This window comes from Leptodactylus fuscus, chromosome 5 (genome assembly GCF_031893055.1).
Source record: "Leptodactylus fuscus isolate aLepFus1 chromosome 5, aLepFus1.hap2, whole genome shotgun sequence".
Lineage (NCBI taxonomy): Eukaryota > Metazoa > Chordata > Amphibia > Anura > Leptodactylidae > Leptodactylus > Leptodactylus fuscus.
Window position 1 is genome coordinate 7,820,968 of NC_134269.1, and position 15,391 is coordinate 7,836,358.

The window sequence follows — 15,391 nt, forward strand, 5'->3', positions numbered from 1 at the left end:
AATTATCTGCTACTCTGTGTTGGATATCAATTAAATTTGCAATAAAATACATTTGTTTTTGGATGTAAGGTGACAAAATGTGAAAAAGTTCAAGGGGTGTGAACACTTTTGCAAACCACTATACATGCACATCTTTATTTTCTATAGTTATCATAAAAATATATTCTACACCCTGGCACAACATAAAGACATGAAAATGGTGAGAAATAGACAAGTAACTAATTCCTCAATCATAAAAATATTTTTTTTTTCTTTACTTTTCTTATATGGATCTCGCCCGAACGTATCAAGATATTACACGTAAACAATTCATAGGAAATAAATTTTTATTAATGAATCACAAACACTAAATGTTAAAAACAATATTTAAGGTGAAGGTCCCGTCCGCAACACGATCAGATCCATTAACGCGCCACGTGTTAAGTAATGGTTTGTATCCTAAAATAATAAGATCCGAATGATTTATAATGACACCAAAAAATAAAGAATGAAATAGTTACAAAGTGTCAATAATTCATGTAGCACACAGTATAGCAAATCAATCAGTACAATGTATAACCTATACGCTATATAGACATATACACAGGGTGTTATACAAAAAGTATCTATATCAGAAATGGATCAGAACCTTGAGACCATTTTAAAAAATATATATATATATATATATATATATATATATATATATATATATATTTTTTTTTTTTTTTTTAATTTGCATTTTTTTGAGACAACCTATAAAACAATGTGGAAAAGATTTTGTTTGTTTGACGATTTTTCTGGGAGTTTTTTGAGCCAAAGCCAGGCATGAATTTAACACAAGAGAGAAGTAGAAGCTTTCCCTTTATATTTCCTACTTCTGTTGAAAACACTCTTGGCTTTGGCTCAAACCTCCCCCCCCAAAAAAAAAAAAAAAAAACTATGAAAAAGAAGCAGCTGTTACACAATGTGTGACCTCCACCTGAGCTAATAAACAAGAACAACCAGCAGTCAGTTGTAGAGATTTTTTTGGAAGGTGAAATTGTGAATTAAACAATAACTTTGTCAAGACATTACAGACAAATCAAGAGAAATCTTAGAAAAATGTTACTACCTTAGAAACGTTCCAAATTTGCAACATCATAGACATGTTCTGCGGTCGTCAGACACTACGTTATGGAGAACATTGATATTTATAGGAATACTGAGGGCAAGGTGCCAGGTAGGAGACGTCCTGAGAGATATGCGGCCTCCTGTGTTACAATTAATGAAGACAGAATAAAATTAAGTGGTTTTTTTTGTTTGTTTTTTTTTGTACAACATCCACATTTATTTTATAATATTCTTTGTTTAAGACAATGGTAATGCTATAGGCATCCAACATTGGTTACAGATGTAATACACCAGGCATAGCAGGGCAGATAAAACAACACAGTAACTGATAATAGAACACAAGATCTGTATAGAAAACAAGACTCAACAAGGAAGAGAGAAAAAAGAAGGTTGTGGATTAGTAATGGGGGGGGGGGGGGAGTACAAGGAGGGACCCAACCTTAGCTTGCTCATCTCAGTCACAGTCGGATATTACATATGACAGTGATGATATGACTTTGAGCCGTACCTCTATGTGTTCCTCCTCCTCTAATGTTGTAACACTTACGTTACTGCAGGCCTTTCTGCTCTGTCAGCCCTGTCTTCATCTTCATCTTCACTGATACTTTAGTAACTATGAAGTATTTCCCTTGCCCATAACAATACATATGGCCTGCCAAAGAAATATATTCCGTATAATCCTACCTGCTCTTTATAAGTTGGACAAATCGGTGGGGATGGGGGGTGTTTTCTTTTAAATTAAGATTGGAGTTGAGCAAAGTTTTGAAAAATTTGGCAAAGAGAATGACCAGAGAGTCACAGGATACCAGCTCAAATCCCCAGACAAACACCGCCAGAAAATATATGACCGTTTTATAAAACAACTTAGATCCTGACAACTATACAGTAACCCAGTGGCAGAGTGAGCAGTTGGCAGCAACAATAAGAAGGCCATACAGTGACCCAGTGGAAGAGTCTGGAGGTTGTAGCAGCCTTAGGAGGCCATACAGTGACCCAATGAAAAAGTGGGGAGGTGGCAGCAGCATGAGAAGGCCATACAGTGATCCAGTGGCTGAGTGTTGAGGTTGCAACAGCCTTAGCAGACCATAGAGTTACCCAATAGAAGATCAGGAAGGATGCAACAGCCTTATGAAGCCATACAGTGACCTAGTAGCAGAGTGGGGAGGTGACAGCAGCTCGAGGTGACCATACAGTAACCCAGTGGCAGAGTGCATAAGTGGCAGCAGCCTTAGAAGGCCATACAGTGACCCAGTGGAAGAGTGAGCAAGCGGCAGAAGCATGAGGAGGGCCTAAAGAGACCCAGTGGAAGAGTATGGAGGTTGCAGCAGCCTTAGGAGATCATACAGTAACCCAATGACAGAGTGGGCAATTAGAAGCAGCATGAGAAGGCCATACATTGTGAAAGCAGCAGAAATGTGGCAGAGTGTGGAGGTTGCAGCAGCCATAAAAGGCCATACAGTGACGCAGTTCCAAAGTGTGCAGGTGGCAGCAGCATGAAAAAGCCATACAGTGACCCAGCAGAAGAGTATTGAGGTTGCAGCAGCCTTACGAGGCCATACAGTGACCCAGTGGCAGATTGAGAAGGCGGCAGCAGCGCAGAGAGGCCATTCAGCAACCCAGTGAGTGGAAGTTGAAGCAGTCTTAGGAAGTCATACAGTGACCCAATGGAAGAGTGGGGAGACAACAGCAGCATGAGGAGGCCAGTGGAAGAATGGGAAGTTTTCAGCAGCACAGGGAAGCCATACAGTAACCCAGTGGCGGAGTGCAGAGGTTGCAGCAGTGTTAGAAGGCCATACAGTGACCCCGTGGAAGAGTGAGAAGACATCAGAAGCATGAGGAGGCCATAAGGAGACCCAGTGGCAGAGTGTGGAGGTTGCAGCAGATTTTGAAGACCATACAGTAACCCAGTGGCAGAGTGAGCAGTTGGCAGCAGCAATAAGAAGGCCATACAGTGCCCCAGTGGAAGAGTGTGGAGGTTGGCAGGTGAGAAGGCCATACAGTGACCTATTGGAAGAGAGTGGAGGTGGCAGCAATTTTAGGAGGCCCTACAGTGACCGAGTGGAAGAGTGTGGAGGGACAGCAGCCTTGGAAGGCCATACAGTGACCCAGTGGTAGAGTGAGGAGGTGAAACAGCAATGGAAGGTCATTCAGTGATCCAGTGGCAGAGTGTGGAAGTTTCAGCAACATAAAGAGTTAATATTTTGATAGAGTGCAGTCTTAGGAGAAAATACAGTGACTTGGTGGCAGAAGCAATAGGAAGGACATAAAGTGACCAAGTGGCAGAGTGTGGAGGTTGCAGCAGCCTTATGTCGCCATTCATTGACCCAGTGGCAGAGTGGGGAGGTGGCAGCAGCGCAGAGAGGCCATACAGTAACCCATTCAGTAACCTAGTGGCAAACTATGGAGGTTACAGCAGCCTTAGGAGACCATATATTGACCCACTGGACAAGTTAGGAGACAGGAGCTGTGTGGAGTAAACCATACAGTGACTCAGTAGAAGAGTGTGAAAATTGCAACATCCTTAGGAGGCCATACAGTGAGACAATGGAAGAGTGGATAGACAGCAGCAGCATAAGTAGGCCATAAAGTAATCCAGTGGAAGAGTGTGGAGGTTTCTGAAGTTTTAGGAGGCCATACAGTAAACCAGTGGAAGAGTGAGAAGGTATGAGATTTTTGAGAACGCCATACAGAGACCCAGTGGTTGCAGCAGCCATAAAAGGCCATAAAGTGACTCAGTGGCAGAGCAAGCAGGTGGCAGAAGCGTGAAAAGTCCTTACAGTGACCCAGTGACAAAGTATGGAGGTGGCAATTTTAGGAGGCCATACAGCGATCCAGTGGCAGAGTGAGGAGGCAGCAGCAGCAATGAGAATACCATGCAGTAACCCAGTGGCAGAGTGTGGAGTTTTCAGCAGCCTTAGCAGACCATACAATGACCCAGTGGCAGAATGAGCAGATGGCAGCAGCCTGAGGAGGCCATATTGTGACTCAGTGGCAGTGTGGAGGCGGCAGCAGTTATAAAAGACCATAAAGTGACAATGTGACGCGGCAGCAGCGCAAAAAGGTCATACAGTGACCCATTGTGGAGTATGGAGGTTGCATCAGCTTTAGGAGGCCATATAATGAGCCAGTGACAGAGTGTAGAGGTAGTAACAACCTTAGGGGGCCATAAAATGACCCAGTGGCAGAGTATAGAGATTGGCGCAGCGTGAGAAGGCCATACAGTGACCCAGTCGTAGATTGAGCAAGCGACAGCAGCATGTAGAGGTCATACAGTAACCCAGTGGCAGAGTGTGAAGGTGGCAGCAGCCTTAGGAGGCCAAAAAAGTACCCAATGGCAGGGTGTGGAGCTTGTAGCTGCCTTGGGAGGACATACAGTGACCCAGTGGCCAAGTGGAGAGGTGGCATCAGCCTTTGTAGGCCATATAGTGACCCAGTGGCAGAGGGGGGAGGCAGCACCAGCCTTAAGAGGCCATACAGTGGCCCAATGGCAGATTTAGGAGGTTGCAACAGCAATGAGAAGGCCTTACAGTTAGCCAGGGAAAGAGCATTAAGGATGCAGCAACATTAAAAGCTCATAAAGTGACCCAGTGGCAGAGTGAGGAGGGAGCAGGAGCATACAGCGTCCATATAGTATCCTAGTGGAAGAGTATGTAGGTTGTAGCAGCCTTAGGAAGCCATACAGTTACTCAGTGGAAGAGTTAGTTGGCAGCAGCTGTGTGAGGAGACCATACAATGACCCAGTACAAGAGTGGGGAGGTTGCAGAGGCCTTTGGAGGCCATATAGTGACCCAATGGAAGAGTGGGGAGAGGGCAGCAGCATCAGGAGGCCATAAAGTAACCTATTGGAAGAGTGTGGAGGTTGCAGACAGTTTAGGAGGCCATACAGTGAAACAGAAGAGTGAGCAGGCAGGATATTCGTGAGAAGGCAATACAGTGACCCAGTGGCAGAGCAAGCAGGAAGCAACAGTGTTAAAAGGACATACAGTGACCCAGTTGCAGTGTGGAGATTTCAGCAGCCTTAGTAGGCCATACAGTAACCCAGTGACAGAGTGTGGAGGTTGCAGCAATGGGAAGGCCAAATAGTGACCCAGTGGCAGAATGTTGAGAATTCAGAAGCCTTAAAAGACTATACAGTAACCCAATGGCAGTGTGAGGAATAGGCATCAGCGTACAGAGGCCATACAGTAACCCAGTGGCAGAATGTGCAGGTTGCAGCAGCCTTAGGAGACCATACAGTGGCCCAATGGCAGAGTGAGCAGATGACAGCAGTGTAAGGAGGACATACAGTGACCCAGTGGTACAGTGAGCAGACGGCAGCAGCATGAGGAGGCCATACAGTCACCCAGTGGTACAGTGAGCAGATGGCAGCAGCGTGAGGAGGCCATACAGTCTCCCAGTGGCAGACTGTGGAGGTGGCAGTAATCTTAGGAAGCCATACAGTGACCATGTAGCAGAGTGTGGAGGTGACTGCAGCGTGAGGAGGCCATACAGTGACCTATTGTGATAGTGTTGATGTGGCACCAGTTTTAGGAGGCCTTACAGTGATCCAGTGGCAGAGTGTGGAGGTTGCAGCAGCCTTAGGAGGCTGTAAGGCTTTCACTACATACTCCTGTTACCAGTATGACTCCTGTCCTGTAGATGGACAGGACATGGCTGTACACCTCGGCCAATCCCCCCTCCATAAACTAAGACAAAGCATTTAACCCTATGCTGGCTTACATTTAGTGATATCTTTCCCAGTAGACAGAGCAGCAGCAGCCCAGTCTGACCCCAGCATGTAGCATCACTTTGACAGGCCTGCTACACAGCAGAACAGCTGATGATTTCCCTATATTTTAGCAGAAAAAAACAAGTAAAACAACAGTACACTAGCTGCTGTGGATTTTGCATTGGAATCCAGACACACAGAATGCCCCCTGCAAGCAGCTGTTTTATCTACATGACAGAACTGCTCTTTGTGCTGGAAAGCTGCTTTGTCACCGAGCACAGCTTCTGGAAGAGGGTGCTCTGCATATCTTAGTTCCTGTGGTAAGGTTATAGCAGCAGACAACAATACTGTACTGTTCTTCTCCCTTGCCCACAGTGGACACTCTGTGTATTGCCACTACGGTGCTCAGGCAGCAGCAGCAATGATATAAAAAATTCTGAACTTCCCCCATGCTTGGTGTCACCAACTTTCCTCCCTTCTATATGTGCAATGGCATATAGCACATCTGCTCCCCCTGCCATGACTATTACAAAAAAACATTGACATTATTTGAGTTAAAGGGGTATTCGTGTCACAAAAGAGCCTTTATCCACAGGGGCCAGATACAGTATGGACATGCACTGCAGACCATCACCACCATTTTATCCAGAGCAAGAAACTCCTCCAGTCTTGTGATCATTGGAGGTACCAGTAGTCAGACTCCATATCAGTCAGCAAGGGTTCTCCCTATTCTGTACATTGTTTTACTACACCATTTTCAAGTCAAGTTATATGTGATCTGACATCATGTGATTTGATTATTCACTTCAGATCCATGGAAATTTGACAACTAGGATCGTCCCTAATCATTGATTCCCTGCACAGTGCACAAATCCTAAAGCAGCTCATGGTCTTAGTGTTATTTCTGCATTTTTGGTATGAAACTGTTCTGTATGTAGATATAATGCAAAGGACATAAATGAGTCGGATATTATAAGAAGTTTTAAACTATAATTTTATAATTTCTAAGTTATAGATTGCTCTAGTTTTTGAGGTATAAATTACAACTTAGAAGTTGTTACAATTTATTAATTAAAAGTTACAAATTGTTATGGCTAAGCTATAAATTGTTCAAAATTCTAAATTCTGTTTTACATACTAAATTGGTATTTCTCAGTTGCAACTTATAGATTGTTATAATTCCTTAGTTAGAAGTTCTATAATGTTATAATTGCTTATTTGTTAGTTATACATTGTTATTTTTTAGTTGTAAGTTATAAATTGATATAATTTCTTAGTTGTAATTTATAAATTGATTTAATTTCTTAGTTGTAAGTTTTAAATTGATTTAATTTCTTAGTTGTAAATTATAAAGTGATATAATTCCTTAGTTAGAAGTTCTATATTGTTATAATTTCTTATTTGTTAGTTATACATTGTTATTTTTTAGTTGTAAGTTATAAATTGATATAATTTCTTAGTTGTAAGTTTTAAATTGATATAATTTCTTAGTTGTAATTTATAAATTGATTTAATTTCTTAGTTGTAAGTTATAAATTGATTTAATTTCTTAGTTGTAAGTTATAAATTGATATAATTCCTTAGTTAGAAGTTCTATATTGTTATAATTTCTTATTTGTTAGTTATACATTGTTATTTTTTAGTTGTAAGTTATACATTGATATAATTTCTTAGTTGTAAGTTATTAATTTATTAATTTCTTAGTTGTAAGTTTTAAATTGATTAAATTTTTTAGTTGTAAGTTATAAATTGATTTAATTTCTTAGTTGTAAGTTATAAATTGATATCATTTCTTAGTTGTAAGTTATAAATTGATATAATTTCTTAGTTGTAAGTTTTAAATTGATTTAATTTCTTAGTTGTAAGTTAACAATGTCAGCTAATTGGAACACAGGAGACACAATTGCTCCCTAGATTTGTGCTCGATGTCACTGTGTCCTTGTCTATAAATATCATCACGGCTCATAATCTCGTGTCTGACGACCACACAACCAGACTGTGCTATTCTAGAAAACTGGGAAAATTCTATGGAAAAGAAAGAAAAAAAAATAGTTGAATATGAAGAACAAAGAAATATTCAATGTGAGTATTGCTGGGAAATTTCTGTCTCACAATAGAAAGTGAAGTTTTCTCACAACATATCTGATATCTTTTCATTCCAAAAATAGCTAAATGTTTTTGTTGTTTAATTCACAATTTTACTTTCCAAAGGAAAATTTTGCTAACTCACTTTTAATATACAACTGATATCTGATTTTCTTGTCTATTAGGCTGATACAATATTACTAGTGATAATAACACAATGTAGAGCCAAAACCATCTACGTGATTTTTTTTCTTGCAATTTTTATATTTTTTATTTATATAATTCAATTGTTTTATATGCTGTGGGCATATAAAGAATAAAATGAAATTCAATAATGTAGAGAACAAATAGGTACATGTTATGATTTCGGCATTATTCACATGTCCGTGTATATTTTTGTTCATGAAAAAACAGTCAGTAAATGTCCATTTTTTGTTGTTGCTGTCCATGTATATAGCGATGTAGGTCCATTGTGGCCAAACCAAATGCAAAAAGGGCGCGTGATTGTATAAATGCAATTTTTAGAATATCTGTGGGATCTATAGTGGTATTTTTTTCCATATTTCTATTGGTTTTGCCTATTTGTAACATTCAGGTATTTTTATGTTTAGTGGATGATGAGTTTGTGCTTTATATTAGAATTGGATCTAAATATTTCCCACGGATCCTTCCCAATGTTCTCACTCTGCGACACCTTTTTTTTTTTGTATTTTTTTAAATATAATTTTATTGTGTCTTGCATAACTTGGAAACTAAATAGAATGTCTCAAAATTTGCAATTTCTGATTCTGTATTTTGCAACATGAATTTTTTTTTAATGTTTATATAATTGTAAACTGTATACATATTAACAATCTGTTAGTTATGACATAGGAATGAAGTATAACATTGATTTTCTCCTTTTTAAAGTTTTTTAATTTAATTCAATTTAGTTTTTTTTTTTTTTTTTTTTTTATTCCAAATATAGAATTTAAAAAGTGCAAATATAGAATTTAAAAAGTGCAAAATATTCATGTAATTTGGTCGACCCCATTTTCCTCTACTAGATCTTAGCAAACATGACAGATTTCCATTGGAAATTATTAAAAGACTGTTTGTATCTAGATGTTGTTACATAGAGATTTGGCCTCCCATCCATTGGACATATCCAGATATGTGGATCACAAGTTGCTTTACTCAATCCAACGTGATCTTGTGATAAATTATCACAAAGGGATATCACTATCCTATGTGGGACCACCCATTCGGGAGGGGGATTATAGACGTCTAAGGCTTTTGTTACAATATTGCGATAGTGTGTTAAATTGGTTTCAAGACAAATTGGAATAAGAAAAGCAGATCCAGATCACTGAACCAATCACACGTATGGACAAAGAAGATCTAGATTCAATGCACAGTGCTCCCCATATTACGACAGTATTACGCTATGCATGGCTCGGTGCTATTTTTTATTTTTTAGTAAACTAGAATATTTGACCAATTTGATAAGTTGATGTAATAATTGCATAACCTTAAAATTCTAAATAAAGTAATCCATTTATCTATTAGTAATTCCAGATGAAAAAAGTGAACTAACAGTAAAACTTATGGACAGGACAACCCTGTGAATAGAGTAGGAATCACGATCCTGACTCACAATATGATTATAGTACATGATATACACTATGTGATCAAAAGTATCTGGACACCCGGCTGAAAATGACTTACAAGTTGGTGGCGCCCTCCATGGGTAATGCTGGATACAATATGGCGTTGGCCCACCCTTCGCCTTGATGACAGCTTCTACTCTCGCAGGCAGACGTTCAATCAGGTGCTAGAAGGTTTCTTGGGGAATGGCAGCCCATTCTTCACGGAGTGCTGCACTGAGGAGAGGTAGCGATGTAGGTCGGTGAGGCCTGGCACCAAGTTGGCGTTCCAAAACATCCCAAAGGTGTTCTATAGGATTCAGGTCAGGACTGTGTGCAGGCCAGTCCATTACAGAGATGTTATTGTGGTGTAACCACTCCGCCACAGGCCGTGCAGTATGAACAGGTGCTCCATCGTGTTGTAAGATGCAATCGCCATCCCCGAATTGCTCTTCAACAGTGCGAAGCAAGAAGGTGTTTAATACATCAATGTAGGCCTGTGCTGTGATAGTGCCACGCAAAACAACAAGGGGTGCAAGCCCCCTCCATGAAGAACACCACCACACCATAACACCACCGCCTCCGAATTTTACTGTTGGCACTACACAGACTGGCAGATGACGTTCACCGGGCATTCGCCATACCCACACCCTGCCATCGGATCGCCACATTGTGTAACGTGATTCGTCACTCCACACAACGGTTTTCCACTGTTCAATCATCCAATGTCTATGCTCCTTACACCAAGCACGGTGTCATTTGGCATTGACCTGCGTGATGTGCGGCACCCAATCACCGCAGAGTGCCCCATTCTGCTCTCTAATGATGTCTAATGTCTACTGAGGTCGCTGATATGGAGTACCTGCAGTAGGGGGTAGCACAATGCACCTAATACGAAAAACGTATGGTTTTGGGGGTGACTGGATACTTTTGATCACATAGTGTATATTAGAATTATATAATGTATATAGAATATTGTATTAATTTGGACCGTTCTAGCTCTGAAATGTTCCCACTTTTAATACTACACAGCTACATTCTTGCAGGAAAGGAATCTGACTTTCGTCACTGAATTTTCCCTCTTAGGATTCCAAGTAGACCTTTGTCTAAGACTTTCTCTCTTCTGTCTCCTTCTTGTGGTTTACTGTGGGACAATATATGGAAACCTCCTGATCATCACCCTGGTGTCCACCAGCAAGATTCTCCACACCCCAATGTACTTCTTCATCTCACAATTGTCCATCAGTGACATCTTGGTAACCACAATTATCGTCCCCAACATGCTCTACATCCTTCTCAATAATGGGGAGACCATCATGTTTATTGGTTGTATCACTCAGATATATGGTTTTGCAGTCTCAGAAATATTTGAGTGTTTCCTTCTCACGGTGATGTCCTATGACAGATATGTGGCCATCTGTAGTCCTCTCCGTTACACCTCTATTATGACCGATGGTGTTTGTGTCAGATTGACTTTCTTCTCTTGGTTTCTTGGATTTGCTTTTCCATTGAGCCCTGTCATTAAAATAGGAAGGTTACGTTTTTGTGGCCTAAATATCATTGACCACTTCTTCTGTGATCTTCCTCACTTACTAGCACTTTCTTGTTCTGATACTTTCATTGTTCTGTTAAATGGTTATTTACTCAGCATTCCTATTGTAGTAATCCCGTTCACCATCATTGTAGTGTCTTATACTTATATAGTCCGGGCAGTCTTAAGGATCCCATCCAGTACTGGTAGACAGAAAGCCTTCTCCACCTGTAGCTCCCACCTCATTGTGGTCTCCATATTCTTCTGGACTCTATTCAGTATTTATGTTTTTCCAACAAAAGGGAGAAATCTTAGTATGAACAAATTCCTCTCCCTGCTATATACTGTGTTTACTCCTTTGATCAACCCCCTTATATACAGTCTGAGGAACAAACACATTAAGAAAGTCATACAAGTTGCAATTATTAAGTGCGTCATCTGGTAATGTATTCACTTGAATGAGACCCCAACTATCCTGTGAATGAAACAAGGTGCAATGTGCTCCTCGGTATATGAAGCTTTGAACAAGTTGAGATCCTGAAGGATGACAACATATATGTGCAATCTTACCCTGTTTGAAGCTCTTAGACATGTTGAAAAAAATCTCCTGAACTTGGCTCTTCAGATGTTTCTTACGCAAATGTTCTAGATGATGTGGCACATCTTCAATTCTGTCCTATGGCATTGTCAGATGGTCTCCACCATGAGATGAGATCAATGATCCCAACATTCCCAGTCTCTGCACCATCTTCTGAATAATACTCTGTAATGGGACAAACACCCTCTGACATGGCTTAAAATATCAGTGACCCAATAGGTTTTCACCAGGAAGACCCACTGCTCAATGTTCTACGCCACCATCCTGATGAGAAAGCTGAGTAACCTAATCACAAAGATAGGTGAACTCCTTACCCTTGGTTCACATCTGCATTTGGTAGTCCATTCGGGAACCCCCCAAACGGACTAACAAATGCATTGGCAAGTGGTGTGCAGTGAAAGCACACGGACCCCATAGACTATAATGGGGTCCATGTGCTTGCTGCGAGATCTCTGCATGAGTCATGCGGACAGGAAATTAGATTAAGTACTTTCCTGTCCGCATGTTCCCTGCAGAGATCTCCCGGCAAGTACATGGACTCCATTCTAGTCTATAGGGCCTGTGTGCTTTCCCTGCACACCGCTTTCAAATGTGTTCATTAGTCCGTTCGGGGGGGGGGGGGGTCCCCATGTGGACTCTCACAAACCGATTATCGACACAGATTGAAAGAGGCCTTAAGCACCGAGCCAGTTTTTGTTTTTACATATCCGTTTTTTTCTTCCTACATTCCAAGCCATAAGTTCTTGTTTTGTTTTTTTTTTTAAATTGTGGCTTATTGTTTGTAGAACAAATTGTATTTTGTAATGGCAATGAAGTGGGAAGCTGGAAAAAAAAATGTGAATCAGGTGGAATTGGAAAAAAAACGCATCTGTGCCAATTTCTTATGAGATTAATTTTACGGCATTCACTATGTGGTATATATGCCATGTTACCTGTATTCTGTGGGTCAGTACGATCCCGATGATGCCAAATGTACACAGTATTTGTAATGTTGTGTTTTGTGAAATGGGGGCGTCCATGGCACCTGGGCACATTTTGCCATGATATGTGTCAGCACTGATTGAAGCTATTAGCAGTGGGTGATGATTGTATTATGCAACCGGCATCACACAGTTTATTATAGCTGGAGCCTATTATCTTTTTTGGAGGTTGTTTCGTCACTTTATCTGCGGTTTTGGAACTGACCACTCCATGGTACAGGATGAGGAGCACAAACACCGCAGCATTTCAATTTTATGTAACAGTAGGTTGAGTCAGCCATATTGTACACTGGGTATAAGAAGACGAGGGGGCAGAAGTCAGAAGCCCCGTACCCCTGTGTAGAGGTTGCTCTTCCCGATGTTGTTTCCCAAGGGTTCTCTACCATCGCTGGTTGTTTCCATGATAGTAAACTCATGGTGTACAAAATTGTACACAATGTCTCACTATTTATTGTAATCATTGTATTATATCACCTATGTACTAATATCATTTTACCATAATTGAGTTGTCATTATACTATTTGAAATAAACTTCTGTTATATCCTTACTGACCGGCCTTCTTTAACCACTTCCACACACCCAATGGGGAGGTGATTGCCTTGTTCTGCAAGGATGTACCGGTACGTCCAAGAAGAACACAAGATCGTGCAACTGCTGAAACGGGGAGCCGGCTGTAACTTCAGGCAGAGCTCCCAGAGAGAAGGCAGGGAAGGTTTATTACCTTTCCTGCCTTCTCAATCACTGTGTATACAGCGCTCAGTGAGTAGTAATAGTAACCTTTGGTAGTATCAGTAAATCTGCCTCAATGTAAAATCCTGGTGAAGACAAACCCCCAGCACAGCCTCAGTATGTCTTTACTACAGAAGAGTGAATTGGATTGTATGGAGCCAGTTTTGTTAAAAACTTACTAAAAAAATTGGCTTTCGATGAATCTCACTGAGATTCACTCACGGCATCCGGAGGGTCTCTTCTTTGCTCCTTTTCCAGGATTGTGGGTTATGTCATGGACCTTGGAGAATCACTAAGGTCTGTGACTACATCAAATTCATGAACTTTTCACTCAGGACCATTGGATACCATGTAGAAGCCCAGGTGAGGTGAGGATAAGTCTTTATGACTTTCTGTACCCCTCCCAGGTCCAAAGAAACCCCCGAGTATAATAAAATCCCTTCCAGTTTGGACTAGAATTGTTGAAACAACAGTCAGATCTCACAAATATTCAGTAGTCCATGCATAGCCGTACATGATTATTATAGCTAGATACAATGTGACTCGTGTTATTATATGTAATGGTAAGGGAGACTTATATACAAGCTTATGTCAGTCATGCTAAAGAAACCTTGAGTTCAGGAAGAAGAGTAGACTGTTGTCTTGTAACACGGTAGAAGCAGAAACAAATGTAACAATGTCAGTAAATCAATTTAAAGGCGTTTTTTGGGTTTGTTGATTGATTGCCTCTTATTAGCATAGGTCATTCATTGAAAATTGATTGTCGGACACCGATCAGCTTTTGATGAGACCACATCGTCCTCTTCACACTAAATGAGGCACTGCCCTGTATATAGTAAAGCGTCTGTGCATGGTATTACAGATCACTTGAATGGGACTGAGCTTTACACAGGGTATGTAACTTTACAAGTAGAGATGAGCAAACCAGACACTAATCGGTCAAGATCATTGCAAATTTTCAAAACTATTTACGATTTGACCAAACACACATTTTGGAGATTCACCAGATAGAAATCATTATTATACTCTGAGTAAACTTGTTCTGTGTGTCCACTGAACATCATGGTGAGAGCGGGACTCTTAATAGTTATGATATTAGGAGCTCCATGTCCACGTGAGGGACATTTCCGCACCCATCCTGTTATTGTAACCACAAGCTGTAGTAAGGGCACCATGCTTGTCCTTGTCCTTTCTCTATTATTGGAGCCTTATTGCCTTGGATCTCAGACACAAATCAAGGATAAGAACAACACAAAAACAACACAAAAACTAACATTAGCTGTGGAAACCGCTTTAATTTCTTTCTATAAATAGTTGACACTAGGGTTGAGCCGATCTTGAGATTTCAGGATCGTTTTTAAAATCCTATTTCTGATCATTTTCCATCTGAGCTCGATCCCAATCCCAATTCCGACCCTAATGCAAGTCAATGGGATTTTTTAATGATCGAAAATCGGATTTTAAAAACGATACTATTCACTACACAGCGTGGAGTCCAAAAATTGAAGGCTTCCATTTTTGGACTCCATGCTGTGTAGTGATTAAAAAATCTGCCAGCTACTTAGTCTCCCCTGCTGTACAGTTACCTGCACAGAATCGCTGCCGCATCCCGGAGCTCCAGGTTGTTGTTCTCTGTCCTCTCCTCTCTCATTCAGATGCTGGCAGAGCGCTGTGCACGCCCCGCGCCTCCCTAGGCTAGTGTTACTGATGCTGGGAGTAGGCAGGTCTTGTTGTGCCTACTCTCAGCATCAGTACCACTAGCCCAGGGAGGCAGGGGCTCGCACAGCGCTCTACTGGCGTCTGAATGATAGAGGAGAGGACAGAGAACAATGGTCTAGAGCTCCGGGGAGCGGCAGTGGTTCTGTGCAGGTAACTAGGGTTGAGCAATCGGGATCATAATTCCATTTCCGATCTTTTTTAGGCGGGATCGGAAACCTGATCGTGATCGTGAAATTTACTCAATCGCCGATCGGGATGCGATCTTTTCCGATCCTGATTGCTCAACCCTAGTTGACAAGGAATGATAGCCCACACTTTATCAAGTG

General features: G+C 41.0%; 1 protein-coding gene across 1 annotated transcript; it reads left to right on the forward strand.

Annotated features, from left to right (window-relative positions):
- The first annotated feature begins 7,855 nt into the window (after positions 1-7,855).
- On the forward strand, positions 7,856-11,483 carry LOC142204375 (olfactory receptor 11L1-like). The gene is made up of 2 exons (XM_075275687.1): positions 7,856-7,879; positions 10,554-11,483. The coding sequence occupies exons 1-2, from the start codon at positions 7,856-7,858 to the stop codon at positions 11,481-11,483; spliced, it is 954 nt and encodes a 317-aa protein (XP_075131788.1).
- Positions 11,484-15,391: the final 3,908 nt, after the last annotated feature.

What these genes read in the sequence shown, in the direction of transcription:
- LOC142204375 (XM_075275687.1), top strand. Translation starts at nt 7,856, where the DNA reads ATGAAGAACAAAGAAATATTCAAT. An exon ending in AGAACAAAGAAATATTCAAT is followed by an intron (nt 7,880 to 10,553) that starts GTGAGTATTGCT and finishes ACATTCTTGCAG; the next exon opens with GAAAGGAATCTGACTTTCGT.